Source organism: Aspergillus uvarum (genome assembly GCF_003184745.1).
Source record: "Aspergillus uvarum CBS 121591 unplaced genomic scaffold BO82scaffold_56, whole genome shotgun sequence".
Lineage (NCBI taxonomy): Eukaryota > Fungi > Ascomycota > Eurotiomycetes > Eurotiales > Aspergillaceae > Aspergillus > Aspergillus uvarum.
This window is the reverse complement of record NW_020291353.1, coordinates 132,032-145,698: the sequence shown is the minus strand read 5'-3', so window position 1 is coordinate 145,698 and position 13,667 is coordinate 132,032. Positions and strand designations below refer to the sequence as shown.

Below are 13,667 nucleotides of genomic sequence, written 5' to 3'. Positions count from 1 at the left end.
ATGTCTTTTTTCTAAATTCTATACAAGATAAGGTTATAATACAGCCAACAACCAACCATACCTCCCGGGCAGATGACCTGTCATCCCGCCTCGATCGATCGAAGGCGTATAGGGTACAATTACAGAGCACCGAGTAACTTTAAGCTACTCCTTGACCGCCAGATGATAGATCCTAGCTGCCTCCTCACTGATTGGACTGGGCGCCTTGACCATGGGATCCTCGCCAGCGCGGCCCATCTTGGGGAAGGCGATGACGTCGCGGACGGACTCGCGGCCGAGCATGACGGCGACGAGGCGGTCGAAGCCCAGCGCGAAGCCGGCGTGCGGGGGGCAGCCGGCGCGCAGGGCGCCGAGCAGGTGGGCGAAGTCGGCGACGCGATGGTCGGGCATACGCAGCACCTCGCGGAAGACGAACTCCTGGACGGCGGCGTCGTGGATGCGGCGGCTGCCGCCGCCCAGCTCCACGCCGTTGACCACCAGGTCGTAGTGGTCGGCCGTGGCCTGCGTCGGGTCCGCGCTGAGCAGCAGGTCGACGTCCGCCGCCGTCTTGGGCGCCGTGAACGGGTGGTGTGTCGCCGAGAAGCCCGCCGCGCCGCCTTGGCCTGGTTCCTCGGCGGAGTCGCCGGCCTCTACGGGGGTGAAGAGCGGGAAGTCGACCACCCACATGAACTCGAAGCCGGAGATCGCGGGCTTGAACCCCGTTGCCACGGAGGCGGCGTGCAGCGCGCGGCGGAGGGTGCCGAGGGCTGTGGAGCCGCCCGTCAGGGAGTTCTGCGGGCGCGCCTGAATGACGACCAGGTCGCCGTGCTCGATGCCGAGCGTGGTTTCCAGGTGCTCGGCGGCCTCGAAGCCGAACGGTTGCAGGCCGCTGAGCGGTTTGCGCGCGTCCACGACGAAGATGCCCGGCCCGCCGTCCGGGTTCTCGTTGAAGGGCGCGCCTTCGGGCGAGTCGAGGAACCGGGTGATGAATTCCTGCGTCGCCGCCGGGTCGTTGTCGTTGCCTTCGAGCTTGAAGACTTCGACGACTGGGTCCGTGAGCGGCGTGATCTTCTGCACGAGGTCGACCGGGAGCAGGTAGTCGATGCGCGAGATCTCCATCCCGTACCGCGTGTCGGGCTTGTCGGAACCGTACCGGCTCATCGCTTCTTGATAGGGCATGCGGCGGAAGGGGCCCGCGGGCGCGGGCTCCGGCATCAGCGTGGACCACAGGCGGCGGATCACGCCTTCAACCACCTGCATCACATCGTTGCCTGTAGCGAAGGACATCTCAAGATCCAGCTGGAGGGAGCGTGATTAGCCGTCGGGGAATATAGCGAGGTGGGGGGAGGGGAGCGTACCTGGGTGAATTCCGGCTGCCGGTCGGCGCGGAGGTCCTCGTCGCGGAAACACCGGGCGAACTGGTAGTAGCGCGGAATGCCACTGGCCATGAGGATCTGCTTGTACTGCTGCGGGCTCTGGGGCAGCGCATAGGCGAACCCACGCTTGCGGGAGGGCACCAGGAACTCGCGCGCGCCCTCCGGGGTGGACTTGAAGAGCAGGGGCGTCTCGATCTCGACGAACGCCGGGCGCGACTGCTCCAGCTCCTGTCTGCAGATGGTGCGGGCCTCGGCCCGGAAGTGCAGCGCCTCGCGCAGCTCGCTGCTCGAGCGCAGCTGCAGATGGCGGTGCTTAGGCGGGTGGACGTGGTCGCCCGTCATGACGATGTCGTTCGGGAACTCATTCAGGACCTGGATCTCGCCCAGGACGATCTCCCACGGGTCTCGCGCGGCCATTTCCGCATCCTTGGCTTGCTTGCGCTGGACCATGCCTTTGATGACCACCGGGCTGTGCGCGCGCACCGCTTTGAGCGCGGCCAGGGTTCCGCTCTTCTTGGTCGAGACCAGTTGCACGCTGTGTTTCATGGTGGGGTCCGTCAACCGGACGAACGCGAGCTTGCTGGACAGCTCCCTGCGGTTGCCGACATAGCCTTGTAGGACGACCTCTTGGTCGGGTTGAGCTTTGGTGAGGAATGTCTCGAAGTCATGGGTCGGGGACGGAAATTCGACTGCAGCAGATGATGGTGGTTAGCGATGGTGTATTGTTGCGAACAGTAGAGCGGAGTGATCGGGATTACGTACTGGAGTTCTTGAAACTGGCAAGCAGCTCAGATGCGTTCTTGGTAGTTGGGAGCTGCTCGCGAGGCGATTCTTCGCTATGAGAAGATCTTAACGGGGAGCTCTGCGCATAGAAAGTCCGGTTCAGCGCCGGCCGTCGGCCGCGGATGTAGTTGGAAATCTCGACATAGCTGGCGCGGAGCTGAGGGGAATACCGCGACGCCCTGGCCAAGAACATTGTGAGATTCAATCAGTCCCAGCAAGGCTTCACGGAAGTCAGAGAGGCCAATTGAGGTCAAACACCAGTCAAAAGGATGGGATGACGATCCGAAAGATGCGGATTCCCAGGCGGCATGACACGGCAGATGGGCTGAAGTTGTTGTTTCCGCTTTCCCCATCGATACTAGCGCAGTGCGGCCCACTACAAAAAAGGAATTCTCCGCCCCGTCTTTTATTTCTCTTCTTCATCCTTCCAAGTTTTCTTGAAGTGAGTGCTACCTTTGAACCGAACCGCTTGAGAACTACAGTTGCTAACCTTTTATCCCTCAGATGATGAAAGCCTAGCGTGTATCTTTCGATAATCTCTCCTCTCGGGCCCCAGCTGGCTCTCCTTTCGGGGTTTAAGGGCTGCTGGGAATCCTGGGATGGAGCGAGGCTGAGAAAGGCGTTCGGCACACCATACCTTGTTATTCACGGACGCGATGAAGGCATCTCTGATTCAAATTTTTACTTGGTGGTGTCCCCCTGACCCGTGGGTATGACCCTTGATCGTACGCCGGGCGTATCTGCATGAGAGGGCTCTCCTTCGCTTGGTCAGGTTGATGCACAGTTACAATATATAATCTAATAATCAATTTCTTTGCTTCTACTCCTGGTATCTTCCATTGCTTTCGTAACTTGATCTCTGGCTGGTGTCTCGTTTTCTCTCATTCATCGTGATCTGTCTCTAAAATAGTACTACATCTCTTAAACAAACGGCAGGATGATATGCGAAGATTGCTGTCCCCCAATGTGAACAAAATGCGTCCCGTGCGACGCCAGCTCCTGGAACTCGTTATCTTCCTTGAACTCTCCGCGCAGGAGCGGGCTATTTCCATGGATCTCCACGCGCACGCTCTCCCCTGCTTCATACTCTACCCCCATCGCCCAGATCCCAATCTCCAACTTCACCACCTCGCCCGGGCTGATGTACTCGTCCCGGTCGTGAGGGTGGAAGGGAAAGTTCTCGTGCAGGGATCGCTTGTGATCGATGGCGCGTCTTGACGCCCGCAGAATGCCCAAAGAGCCCACGTGGAACATGAGGTTGGTCTTCTCTCGTGGGGAGAGATTATCGACGTCGTCCGGACTCACCCCGTGCTCCGCGATGGACGACCAGGGAATATTCAAGTTGAGCAGCGCCTTGCCCTGTGCATCCAGCTTGCGGACCAGCACATAGACATCGAGATCATGGAAATCGGGACAGGACATGTATACCACCGCTTTGGGGATGCCTGCCAGCCGGGTGCGGGTCGGGAAGGTATAGGTGAAGCTCGCACAGTCCTGGTACGTCTCCGAGTTGTATGACAGCGATGCCACTGCGCTGGGCGCCTCGGTTCGAAGGGCGCCGTCGGCGTGGAAGTACATTTTGCGATACTCGGTGCGTGGGATGGGATAGTCCTCCTCGACGATGTCGGACAATGGCTCTTGATTGAAGCGTAAGATGGTGGTTCGGACCCTCGGGGTTTGCTCCCACCCGTTGCTGGCGCCATTCAGGTAGTGGTCAAAGAAGGACGCCAGTTCATCGGCGGAGCCCTTGCAGTTCCACATGTCGTACCACTCCTGCCAGGGACACAGCCGCAGCCACTTGTCCGCGGACGGGATCTGAAGCCATCCGCGTAGCGAGCCCATCGTGTGCACGAAACTGGTGTAAGAGGCGGTGATGTAGGCGGGGATTTGGATCTTGCTGAAGTCGGCTCGTTTGTCCTTCCAGTACAAGGTGTCCGCGGTTCGATTGCGCCGGTACATCTCGTGGAAGTCCTCGACGCCGCCGTGACCCTGGATGTTGTGGTCGATGATCCAGTCAAAGAGACCCGCATCGAAGACTCCACCCCGGACGAATTGCTCGCGGTAAAGATCACTGCATGCCTCCCACGGAGCGATGGCCTTGAGGGATGGCGGCTGCAATGCCGCGATGAACCACTGAACGATGGCCAGGTGCGAGTTGCCGGCCAGCCCGACATTGCCGTTGCACCAGGACATCTTGGCGATGGCCTCAATCACATCGTAGCCATCCTCGGCTTCCTGCGTGCCCATGATCCCCACCGTGCCGTCTGAGTCGCCTGATCCACGAGCGTCTACATTGACGATGGCGAACCCGCGCGGCACGAACTCGGCCGGATCGGGCCCTTCGAACTTCTCCAGGCTGCTGAGTACACCCTTCGGGATCCCCAGCCCCCATGGCAGGAACTTCAGTAATGTGATGCCGTTGAACTTCTTGCCGAAGGGACTCCACGCCAGGATGGCCGGTACCGGCTTGTCCGAGTTGGCGGGGCGATAGATGTCGCAGTAGAGAGTGCTGCCGTCACGAACCTGGATTCCCACGTCGTGGGAGGCGTGAATGTCGCAGGGCAGCGGCCGTGAGCCATCTTGACTCCAGCCTTGGGGGAGGGTTTCCTCGCGGAAGCCAAAGGGCTGGTAGTTGTTTCTGCCCACGGTGGGCTTGTTGATCGGACGTGTTGCGACAGGAACGGGGGAAGGCATTGTAATCGGTCGCCTACTAGTACTGTTTGTTGCTCATGCACCAGGCAGGCGAGGGCGCCGCCCTTCTTTTGAGCACTTCCTGGTGCGCAGGTCCTGACCATGCTTGCCATCTTGTCATTCCCCACGCTAGATGGGCCCCACCAGTAATTGAACTTCACACCGTTGCAGCTATTCCCCCGGCTCTCTGACGACCGGGTTGTGGACATCTGGAGTTGACCGAGGCTGTCGTTAGCGTGGGGATGGTTGGTTCATGGTTCGCCACCTCGGCCGAGTTTGTTGTACTGGATGTACTTTGACTCCATAGTCGACTCACAAATGACCCGGCGGGCGAGTTCGGGTGAGATTGTCCTGGATCTGGATCCTCCACCATTTCTGGATTCTCCACTTTCACCAGATTCCCAGTCCTGCTGACCACCCCACACTCTACAGAGCCACTAGACTTCATCAGTTCGAGCAACTATGTCGCAGTCCTTCGGAGGAGGGTCATTTCGCCCGTGTCCTCTCTGATACCCGGAGGTGCCAAGTCGGATTCCGGTCCCAATGGCATGACCTCAGCGAGGCGATAGAAAAGGCCGATCAATACCCTCTCTCGCCGTCCCTCAGATTTCCACACCCATAGCCCGATCTTGCTTGCTATACACATCTCACATCATGGCCCCCGCTCGCATCGATACGCCTGAGGCTACTCCGGTTGCGCCGACCAAGCTCCAATCGAGCCAGACGCAGGCGACCCAGTATGGTGACTTCCGCGACGAATTCTTCCGCAACGGCTACGCCGTCATCAAAGGCGCCCTGACGCCGGAGCGCGCGAAGGAATACCAGAGCCGGGCGCTGGACTGGCTGGAGTCGTTCGGCCTGGGCTTCGACCGCAACGACAAATCCACCTGGAAGAAAGAGAATTTGCCCCAGAGCTGGAAGGGCGGGATGTACCTTCACTTCTCAGCCGCGCACGAGAAGTACGTCTGGGACGTTCGTTGGTCAGTGATCCCCTCTTCCGTTCCTCCACAACCATGACTCCTGCCCCAGAGACTGACACTTGCAACCAGCGAACCCGGGGTAATCGCCCCATTTGCCAAACTCTGGGAGACGGACGAGCTGGTCGTCTCCTTCGACACAGTGAACATCACGCTCCCGCAGTCCATCGTGGGCGAGTACGACTCCAAGCCGTGGCCGCACGTGGACCAAGCCCCTGAAAGGTCGGGCATGCAGTGCGTGCAGGGGATCGTAAATTTGTCTCACGCGGGCCCTGCGGATGGCGGGCTGGTCGTGATGAAGGGGTCAGCACCACTGTTCGACGACTTCTTTGAGGAGAACCCGGTGACGGGGCCGACGCCGTGGCGCACGGCCAAGCACAAGGACTTCCACCCCTTCTCCGAGGAGAACTTGGCGTGGTACCGCGCGCGCGGCTGCGAGCTGGTCAAGGTGTGCGCCGAGCCCGGCGACCTCATCATCTGGGACTCGCGGCAGGTCCACTGGGCGCAGTTCGGCGAGTCGGAGGTCGTGCGCACCATCGTGTATGCGACTTACACGCCCGCGGCGTGGATGTCCGCCGAGGACCGTCGCAAGAAGACCGAGCTGTTCGAGCACTACGAGACCACCACCCATTGGCCCCATACCAATCTGTATACCCACGGCAAGGCGACGGTCACGGTGGATGGGGAGGAGCAGGTTGATCCATTGGAGAGGGATGAGCCCCTCACCAAGCCGGTGCGGACGGAGCAGTTGTTGAAGTTGGCGGGGGTGGTTCCTTATTAGATTTTGTGTGTTTTTTTTTTTTTCTGCTCTTTTATCTTAAGAATGATACTCATATCTTGTTTGTGATTTTAATATCCATTGCTCTAATGCGTAGATATTCAATTCTGGTGAAGCCTGTAGTATAATAGCATTCCAGGGCAACGCCTCGGTACAGTTCCTTGCACAACTGCCATGCCTACCCCCGAACTCTTTAAAGATTGTTCCCAATCCCTAGCAACAACCATCGAACTTGGACCAGAACTATTGAAAAGTGACTTACAATACATGCAACGATAAAAGTGGGAACTTCGACTGATCCACTTCGGCCACTTGTTAAGTTCCAACCGCCCGACCGTAAAACTTGATGGGAGACCGACTTACAGAGATGGTAAGTCACGGGGACTTAACAACCGTATTTGCCCAGATCCACTATCTACAATGCCGAAGTACAAGTAAAAGTTTCTTATTGTCTACCCCATCTTGATCACATGTTGACGTCATAGAAGTAAGTTACATGAAATCTCGTAGATATAGAATGTCATAGATTCCTCATCTCAACCGAAATGTGATCAATTCTTAATGCTGCCCTCAAACCCCTGCAACAAGCTCTTGTTGCTTTATCAACATGCTAGGAAATAATATTCCAGAAAGATACGGCCTTCGTCCAATTCCGGTTCCAGCAATTCGCTTTTTCAGTCTTCACGGGAAGCCACTCACGGATGAACAGAAAAAGTATAACGATGAAGCCAATCATAAAGCAGAAGTGGCTAGGAACCTCAATAAACTACAGCAAGAACTTCTCAACAGACTCGATGACAAGCTCTTTATTGCTGACACTCTCTTGTTTTCTAACCTCACCGGATACGGTTGAGGGCCTTCACTGTCAACGCGACAATCATATATACAACAACACAGGCGATGGGCTTACGTTTTCAGAAAAGAAACGAAATATTGAAAATAGACTGGCTGATGCCGATTTAACTTTGCCAATGGATCGCGGAATCCTTAAACGGCTTAATAAAAAAGTCCTAGGCCAAAGCTTTGATCGCTTGATCAGGCCCGAGTTAGATACTCCTAGTGTCTTTTATCGTGCTTTTCAGCCGACATCTCACAGTCGATACGATCCCGACCTTGGATTTCGCTCTTCCAAACAACCGTTGACAATACCATGTCACCATGAGGGTACTCTTTGTGACAGCCGCTTGGTCGGCGAGGAAGTCCTACGAGTCCACTGCGAACGGTCGCAACCATCAGATCTTATTGCAATGTCTGATAGCCCGGCGAGGATCTTGAAAATCGTTGCAGGGTGGGGCTATAGTGATAAGCAACGGGGTAGCATAGCTGTGATCAATATGTCGAAGCTACTCGCATTCAAAGTCTTGTTCAACCGTACAACAACACTAGCAAAGGAATGTAGGGTCGGTCTTTGGGCCGAAAACAGGGACACAGGACTCCAGTGGGCAAACAACAATTACTGGGTCGCTTATCGGTGGATTCCAGTTGAATGCATCGAGTTTTTCATTTCAGTTGCAACTTTGGAACGGGTTTGTGAGAGTCATAATATAGGTATGTGTATAAGATCCGGATGTTAACAAAACAGTTACTCACACATAGATAGAGCAATTTGATCACGCAAAGAGATTGTCATTGGAGGAACTGCAAAACGCCAAATGGAACAATTGAGCCTCTACACTTTTCGTTATATCGCAAATCAGTTTGATTTCCAATGACGGTAAGTTAGAGCGCTATATTTGCTGGAGAAATAGCTAACAAGTACATAGATTATAGGTAGATAATTAATGACTATATTATCAAGGTGAATAGTATAACCCTACTATGCAGTACTAGTAAATCACAGCCTTGTTGCTCGGACAGTTTATTTTAGAGTACTAAGCACCTTCTAGCTATATATAGACTAGTGGTTCCAGCTAAGGACTCAGTTATTCCCTTACAATAATGTCCAGGGTAGGCAGAACAGTCGACCATCAATGCCGGGGTATACCAAGTACAAGGACGGAGGTAGCATCCAAACCATTAGAATCAAAAGTGGATCACAAAAAGGCAGGTCAGGTCTGGCCAACGCGTGGCCACCCCCAGGTTCGCAAGTGCCGTGCACAGACTCTCATCCCAACCGATGCCATCCATGGTAAGCGAGCGCAAACCCAACCCGCTTCGGGCGAGCTCGGGTGAGATGGTCCATCCACTAAGTCTCTCTTACCCACTCACTTCTCTCTTCCCCCCCCCCGATAATGACAATCCCCCAGTTCTCAATAACCGCCATTATGCTCTCGGCTCCACGTTCAATTGACTCGTCCCCACCCTTCCAGTGACGCCAATGACCACCCGGGAATTATCAACCCTACATGACAAGGGAGGGGGGAAAAGAGGGCCGGGTGCAAGGGTAGTCAGTACCCCGTGGGGTAAGTTTACTGTCTGGGAGGCGAAAGTGCTTCTACTGAGAGGAATCCTCAGATATATCTCCATTGCATCGCCTGGAACGGCGGATGGGTATGCATTGGACTGGACTGACTTTCTCCCTGCATCAGAGTAACCGATCCGGAATTCAGTCACCATGGATACCAAAGACATCGACACCACGCATCAGGAAGTGGTCAAGCCGGCCGCTGCTGCAGACCAGCTCCAGCCACTGGGCACGGTCAAGCTGGTCGAGGATGGCGAAGTCGTGTTGATTCCCACCCCTTCACCGGATCCCCGAGGTATGTATGGGAGTGCTGCATGACCGGGAGGGTGAGGGCTAACACGCAGGTGCAGATCCGCTCAATCTGCCCCAGTGGCATAAATGGGTGATTACCTTTGTGCTGGGAATGTGTGAGTTGTGGTTACCATTCCCCAAACTGGAATATTGGATCTAACGGCGAAGGCAGTCTCCGTCTTGGGCGTTCTTCTGACCTCCGGAATGGGCCCCTTCACCACGACGATGGACGCCTACTACAATTATAATCCGCGGACGAATGACCTCATGACCTATCCGACTCTGTTCATGGGGATTGGGAACCTGATCGCCATGCCGCTGGCCATGGCCGTCGGGCGAAGGCCGATCTTCCTTGCCTCGGCCCTGATTCTAACGGTGGGATCCATCTGGTGCGCCGCGAGTAAGAGTCTGGGATCGCACATCGCTGGACGGGACATTCTGTCTCTGGCGGCCGGTCAATCGGAGGCCTTGTGTCCGCTGATCATCCAGGTAAGCCAACCAACAACTGCCCGTCTGGTTAATCACTAAATGACTCGACGCAGGAAATCCACTTCGTCCACGAGCGCAGTAGCAGGCTTGCCTGGTTCAGTGCCATCCAGTCGATCGGATCCGCCGCCCTGACGATCGCGACCTCCTACCTCGTCATCGCCCTGGGCTGGCGGTGGTGGTACGGGATCTTCGCCATCGCGAGCGGCGTGGTGTTCCTGGTGGCGCTGTTCTTCGTGCCGGAGTCCATGTACGACCGCCCGACCGACGCCTTCGAAGGCCGCGTGCACATCCACCATGAGGGGCAAGAGCTCAACGTCTTGCGCGCGACGACAAAGCACCCGGTAGCCCTGGACTACACGCGGTACCAAGCCCGCACCTTCCGCCACAGCATGAAGATCTACCACGGCCCCGCCAACTGGCGTGCCGCGGCGCTGTGCTGGAAGCACATGGCGCAGTGCATCCTGTTTCCCGGGGTCCTGTGGGTCGTGCTGATGAACAGCATCTCCCTGGGGATCTATGTCATCGGCGTCACCGAATACGCCCAGGTGCTGGCCGCACCGCCCTACAACTACCCAGACACCAGCCTTGGTCTGGTCCAAGGCGGCCAGATCGTGGTGTCAATGCTCATGGTGCCGATCCTGGGCTACGGCGGCGACCGCCTGCACCGGTGGATTGCGCATCGCCGCGGAGGCGTGGTGGCGCCGGAGATGCGTCTCATCCCGATCCTCCTCCCCGTTGCGGTCGTGTTGATCTCCACCATCATCTACGGTCGCGCGGGCTCGCATCCGACCGACTGGTCGTCGTGGGCCATCGTCATCACATTTAATGGCATCTATTTTGGGTACATCGGGATCATCCTGAATGGATTCACGTACACGCTGGATAGTTACGGGGAGCGCGCCGCGCCGATCCTGGTGCTCATCTGCGCGATCCGTGGATTCATCTCGTTCGGAATCTCCTTTGGTATCACGAAGTTCATCGCGCAGAAGGGATTCCAGGGTAGCTTTGAGATCTGTGCTATCATCATGGGGGTGATCTCGGCCCTGGGTCTGCCGGTGTTTATCTTCGGGCCGAAAATCAGGTCGCTGACGATGAAGTATGCAGTTGATGGCAAGGGCGTAGAAATCTGATCAAGAGTGAGCTGAGGCGTGGTGAAGGTTGAAGTTTGCTGCAAAGAGGGGGATTGCGAACTGAGCAGCAATTAAATAATAAGATATAAAAAAATGATAAAATGAGTACTTGTACGTAGTGACGTATACGTACCAATAGAAAAAACATCCCCGCTTTTGTGGGGAAAAGGCACAGCCGAACGAGAACCCCGGATTTTACCACAAACGGAAGCAGCGATGGTCACATGGCAGCTGCCATCCTCTTACAGCCAGTAATAAAACTCACCCGCGCTCACCCGAAGTGTAGAGGATTTGAACCCAACTCTCGATTACACTCTCATGCCACTCCTCCGAATAGCGGTACCACCACGATACTAACTCGATTCATGTCAAATCCTAATCTCGATTCCTAATTCCGAGCCACCCCTCATGCCCCCACACATGCGCGAGACCCAGCGAGTGCCTCGCACGTGCATCCAGTGTGCGCGCCGAAAAGTCAAGTGCTCGAAGAAGATCCCCTGCGACGCATGCATCCGGCGCGGCGAATCGGCGGCCTGCGCCCGAGAAGTCGTCAAGGTCCATGGCAAGGTGACTGTGTGAGCCCTACCTATTTCTTCGTCATTCTTTCTGGTGAGGTGCTTCTTCCTGATCAGTGAGTTACGTAGTGCTGTGGACGAAGACGACTCGGATGAGAGCGAATCGACCCTCAATTCGCGGCTGGTGCAAGAGAACCTCAGTCTCAGGACCCGCATCCGCCAACTGGAGTCCGTCCTCCAACGGCCCGAGGCGCTGAAGCCCGAGGCAGAGACAGAGATCTTCCGGCCGGCGCCGGCTGCAGAGCGGTCTCATTCTTCGGAAAAGATATTGAATGACTTCCAACGGCTCCCGTTTGGGCTTCTGGCTGAATCGTCGCACGATGGAGGGGTCGATCCTCTGCGTCCGCGAGACGATCAGGTTCTGATCATTCTACCCGCGCAGCACTGGAGCGAGGTGATCGTGCAGTTCTCGCTCAAGCATTTGGCGTGGGTTCACTGTGCCCTGGAGCCGGCGGTCTTTGTAGAGGAGCATCGTGCGTTCTGGAATCAGTTGATGGACACCGGGAACTCGAGGCCTCACGGCTGGAATGCGGTGTATTTGAGTGTGTTGGCTGTAGGCAACTTACGGTTATGCAAGATCTGGAGCTTGGGGCTGACGTGCAACTAGGTAGGAGTATATTTCATGAACGATGAGATGATCGAGGGCTTCCAGTTCTTCCACGAGAGCTATCTGACGGGGAGATCAGGGGAGATGTCCCTCAGCAGGATGACCACGCAATTGTGTCGCATTTGGTGCGACGCTGCGGTCAAGGAGTTGGAGCACGCTGATTACGTCAGTAAGCCCAGTGTCTTGACTGTACAAGCCCTTGCAATCCTGAATATCGTCCACAAGAATCTCGGACAGTCGAGTCGAGAGTATATCCTCCACGGCTTGGCTGTGAATGTGGCTAGATTGGTTGGCTTGGATCGTCTTGGGGCGGGCTGCGAAATACCTCACTTGCTGCGAGACACCCAGGCTCATACGCCTATCAACGTATATCGACGATTGTGGTGGACTTTGGTGATTGTCGATTGGTGGGCCCACTTTTCTTGCAGCGCGCTCAACGCTTACTGTCGTTAGGATGACTGTGTGGTCCCGTCCAATCTCTATCCACCCTGGATCGTTCACGACGATATTAGAGACCAGCGATGAGTCTTATACACCGGACTACTCGAGTAACTCCGACGTATCGTCCCCTTTTGAGTATCACAAGGCCATGGCACAATTAGCCGCCACCATGCAGAACACGGTCAGGTCAATCAAGGAGTGGAGTGGCAGCACCGTACAGGCTTCCGTCAGAGAGATTGACTCTGCGACGTCCTCCTTTCCACGCCATCTCTCCTACAATGAGACAGACACGTCTGGAGTCCCACTAGAAGGAGTCCCATCATGGATGAATGTGCAGCGCTTCTTGGTGTGGAACCTCCTCGACACGTGGCGGATCAATCTCAGCGTCGCCCTGATCCCCCAGCTACTGAGTAGCCCCAACGCTACCAATGATTTGGTCCACGCAAGCGCTGTATCAGCAGCCAAACGTATTCTGCAGCGCAGATATCACGATCCCTGCTCTCACTTTCAAAAATTCTGGGCCGTGGCGTGCTCGGCGGTAACAGCCGGCACCTTTCTATGCCTCGACCTGATCTGTTTCGGACATTTGCGCTCTCCAGCCGAGATCACGCAGGCCAAAGAATTGATCCTCGTCAGCATCCAGCTGTTAGAGTCGTCATACACGGAGACACGGCATGGTGCTTTGCTCGTGCTGCGGCGACTGGCATATCTCCATGACATCCTGCACCAGCGCCATGCGATCGACCAACGAGCCTTCGCGAATATCATGAAGTTGATGGCCTCTCCGCGTCTGTGGACTTCTGTTGCCGATATAGAGTCGACTTTGAAATTCTTGTTCGGTGGGTCTGACTTACACAGTAAACAGGGTGAGGGGCCAGTGCCTGTCGAGAATGACACAGGCCATCGTGGGACACCTCTGCTGCACGACGGTTCCAGCAGGGAAGGATTCGAGCCTCTTCCGTTGGAGTCGGCGTCGGTTCCGGACTTTGAAGATTTCTTCGGGGCATCCGAGCTGATTGACATGTCGTTGCCATGGATTGATCCGGCGACGTTGATGGCATTCACAAGTCATGTTCCATAGAGCCGAGACAATGCGCAAAAGCTACTATGATGAATCTGGTGTGATGAATATAAGCTGTGCGCCTC

The 13,667-nt window shown here is 55.9% G+C and overlaps 6 protein-coding genes across 6 annotated transcripts; 4 read left to right on the top strand and 2 right to left on the bottom strand.

Annotated features, from left to right (window-relative positions):
- Positions 1-2: 2 nt before the first annotated feature.
- Positions 3-2,393, bottom strand: BO82DRAFT_385896 (aspartate--tRNA ligase MSD1). Its single transcript, XM_025638217.1, has 3 exons — positions 2,118-2,393; positions 1,338-2,044; positions 3-1,278 (listed from the first exon to the last, which is right to left on the bottom strand). The coding sequence occupies exons 1-3, from the start codon at positions 2,329-2,331 to the stop codon at positions 145-147; spliced, it is 2,055 nt and encodes a 684-aa protein (XP_025488631.1). The 5' UTR covers positions 2,332-2,393; the 3' UTR covers positions 3-144.
- Positions 2,394-2,654: 261 nt separating this feature from the next.
- Positions 2,655-4,832, bottom strand: BO82DRAFT_342696 (CocE/NonD family hydrolase; the record flags this gene model as incomplete). Its single annotated transcript, XM_025633595.1, has 1 exon — positions 2,655-4,832. The coding sequence occupies one exon, from the start codon at positions 4,830-4,832 to the stop codon at positions 3,060-3,062; it is 1,773 nt and encodes a 590-aa protein (XP_025488630.1). The 3' UTR covers positions 2,655-3,059.
- Positions 4,833-5,236: 404 nt separating this feature from the next.
- BO82DRAFT_435041 (phytanoyl-CoA dioxygenase family protein) lies at positions 5,237-6,610 on the top strand. The gene is made up of 2 exons (XM_025640997.1): positions 5,237-5,809; positions 5,879-6,610. The coding sequence occupies exons 1-2, from the start codon at positions 5,484-5,486 to the stop codon at positions 6,585-6,587; spliced, it is 1,035 nt and encodes a 344-aa protein (XP_025488629.1). The 5' UTR covers positions 5,237-5,483; the 3' UTR covers positions 6,588-6,610.
- Positions 6,611-7,118: 508 nt separating this feature from the next.
- Positions 7,119-8,408, top strand: BO82DRAFT_156603 (uncharacterized protein). Its single transcript, XM_025630208.1, has 3 exons — positions 7,119-8,132; positions 8,185-8,298; positions 8,355-8,408. Exons 1-2 carry the CDS (start codon positions 7,286-7,288, stop codon positions 8,247-8,249), a joined length of 912 nt encoding a protein of 303 aa, XP_025488628.1. The 5' UTR covers positions 7,119-7,285; the 3' UTR covers positions 8,250-8,298; positions 8,355-8,408.
- A 424-nt stretch (positions 8,409-8,832) lies between these two features.
- On the top strand, positions 8,833-10,975 carry BO82DRAFT_342690 (MFS transporter). The gene is made up of 5 exons (XM_025633594.1): positions 8,833-8,986; positions 9,113-9,283; positions 9,339-9,395; positions 9,452-9,768; positions 9,822-10,975. Exons 2-5 carry the CDS (start codon positions 9,139-9,141, stop codon positions 10,896-10,898), a joined length of 1,596 nt encoding a protein of 531 aa, XP_025488627.1. The 5' UTR covers positions 8,833-8,986; positions 9,113-9,138; the 3' UTR covers positions 10,899-10,975.
- Positions 10,976-11,306: 331 nt separating this feature from the next.
- Positions 11,307-13,623, top strand: BO82DRAFT_317442 (Zn(II)2Cys6 transcription factor; the record flags this gene model as incomplete). Its single annotated transcript, XM_025632608.1, has 4 exons — positions 11,307-11,473; positions 11,543-12,026; positions 12,081-12,487; positions 12,534-13,623. The coding sequence occupies 4 exons, from the start codon at positions 11,307-11,309 to the stop codon at positions 13,600-13,602; spliced, it is 2,127 nt and encodes a 708-aa protein (XP_025488626.1). The 3' UTR covers positions 13,603-13,623.
- Between the last annotated feature and the right edge of the window lie 44 nt (positions 13,624-13,667).

Bases quoted from the DNA above. Each gene is read 5' to 3' on its own strand.
- BO82DRAFT_385896 (XM_025638217.1), bottom strand. From the start codon at position 2,331: ATGTTCTTGGCCAGGGCGTCGCGGTATTCCCCTCAGCTCCGCGCCAGC. The intron at 2,045-2,117 runs GTACGTAATCCC...CATCTGCTGCAG, and splicing joins TGCCAGTTTCAAGAACTCCA to TCGAATTTCCGTCCCCGACC. The intron at 1,279-1,337 runs GTACGCTCCCCT...CGCTCCCTCCAG, and splicing joins GGCAGCCGGAATTCACCCAG to CTGGATCTTGAGATGTCCTT.
- BO82DRAFT_435041 (XM_025640997.1), top strand. From the start codon at position 5,484: ATGGCCCCCGCTCGCATCGATACGCCTGAGGCTACTCCGGTTGCGCCG. The intron at 5,810-5,878 runs GTCAGTGATCCC...ACTTGCAACCAG, and splicing joins TACGTCTGGGACGTTCGTTG to CGAACCCGGGGTAATCGCCC.
- BO82DRAFT_156603 (XM_025630208.1), top strand. From the start codon at position 7,286: ATGAACAGAAAAAGTATAACGATGAAGCCAATCATAAAGCAGAAGTGG. The intron at 8,133-8,184 runs GTATGTGTATAA...ACACATAGATAG, and splicing joins TTGTGAGAGTCATAATATAG to AGCAATTTGATCACGCAAAG.
- BO82DRAFT_342690 (XM_025633594.1), top strand. From the start codon at position 9,139: ATGGATACCAAAGACATCGACACCACGCATCAGGAAGTGGTCAAGCCG. The intron at 9,396-9,451 runs GTGAGTTGTGGT...CGGCGAAGGCAG, and splicing joins TACCTTTGTGCTGGGAATGT to TCTCCGTCTTGGGCGTTCTT. The intron at 9,769-9,821 runs GTAAGCCAACCA...GACTCGACGCAG, and splicing joins TGTGTCCGCTGATCATCCAG to GAAATCCACTTCGTCCACGA.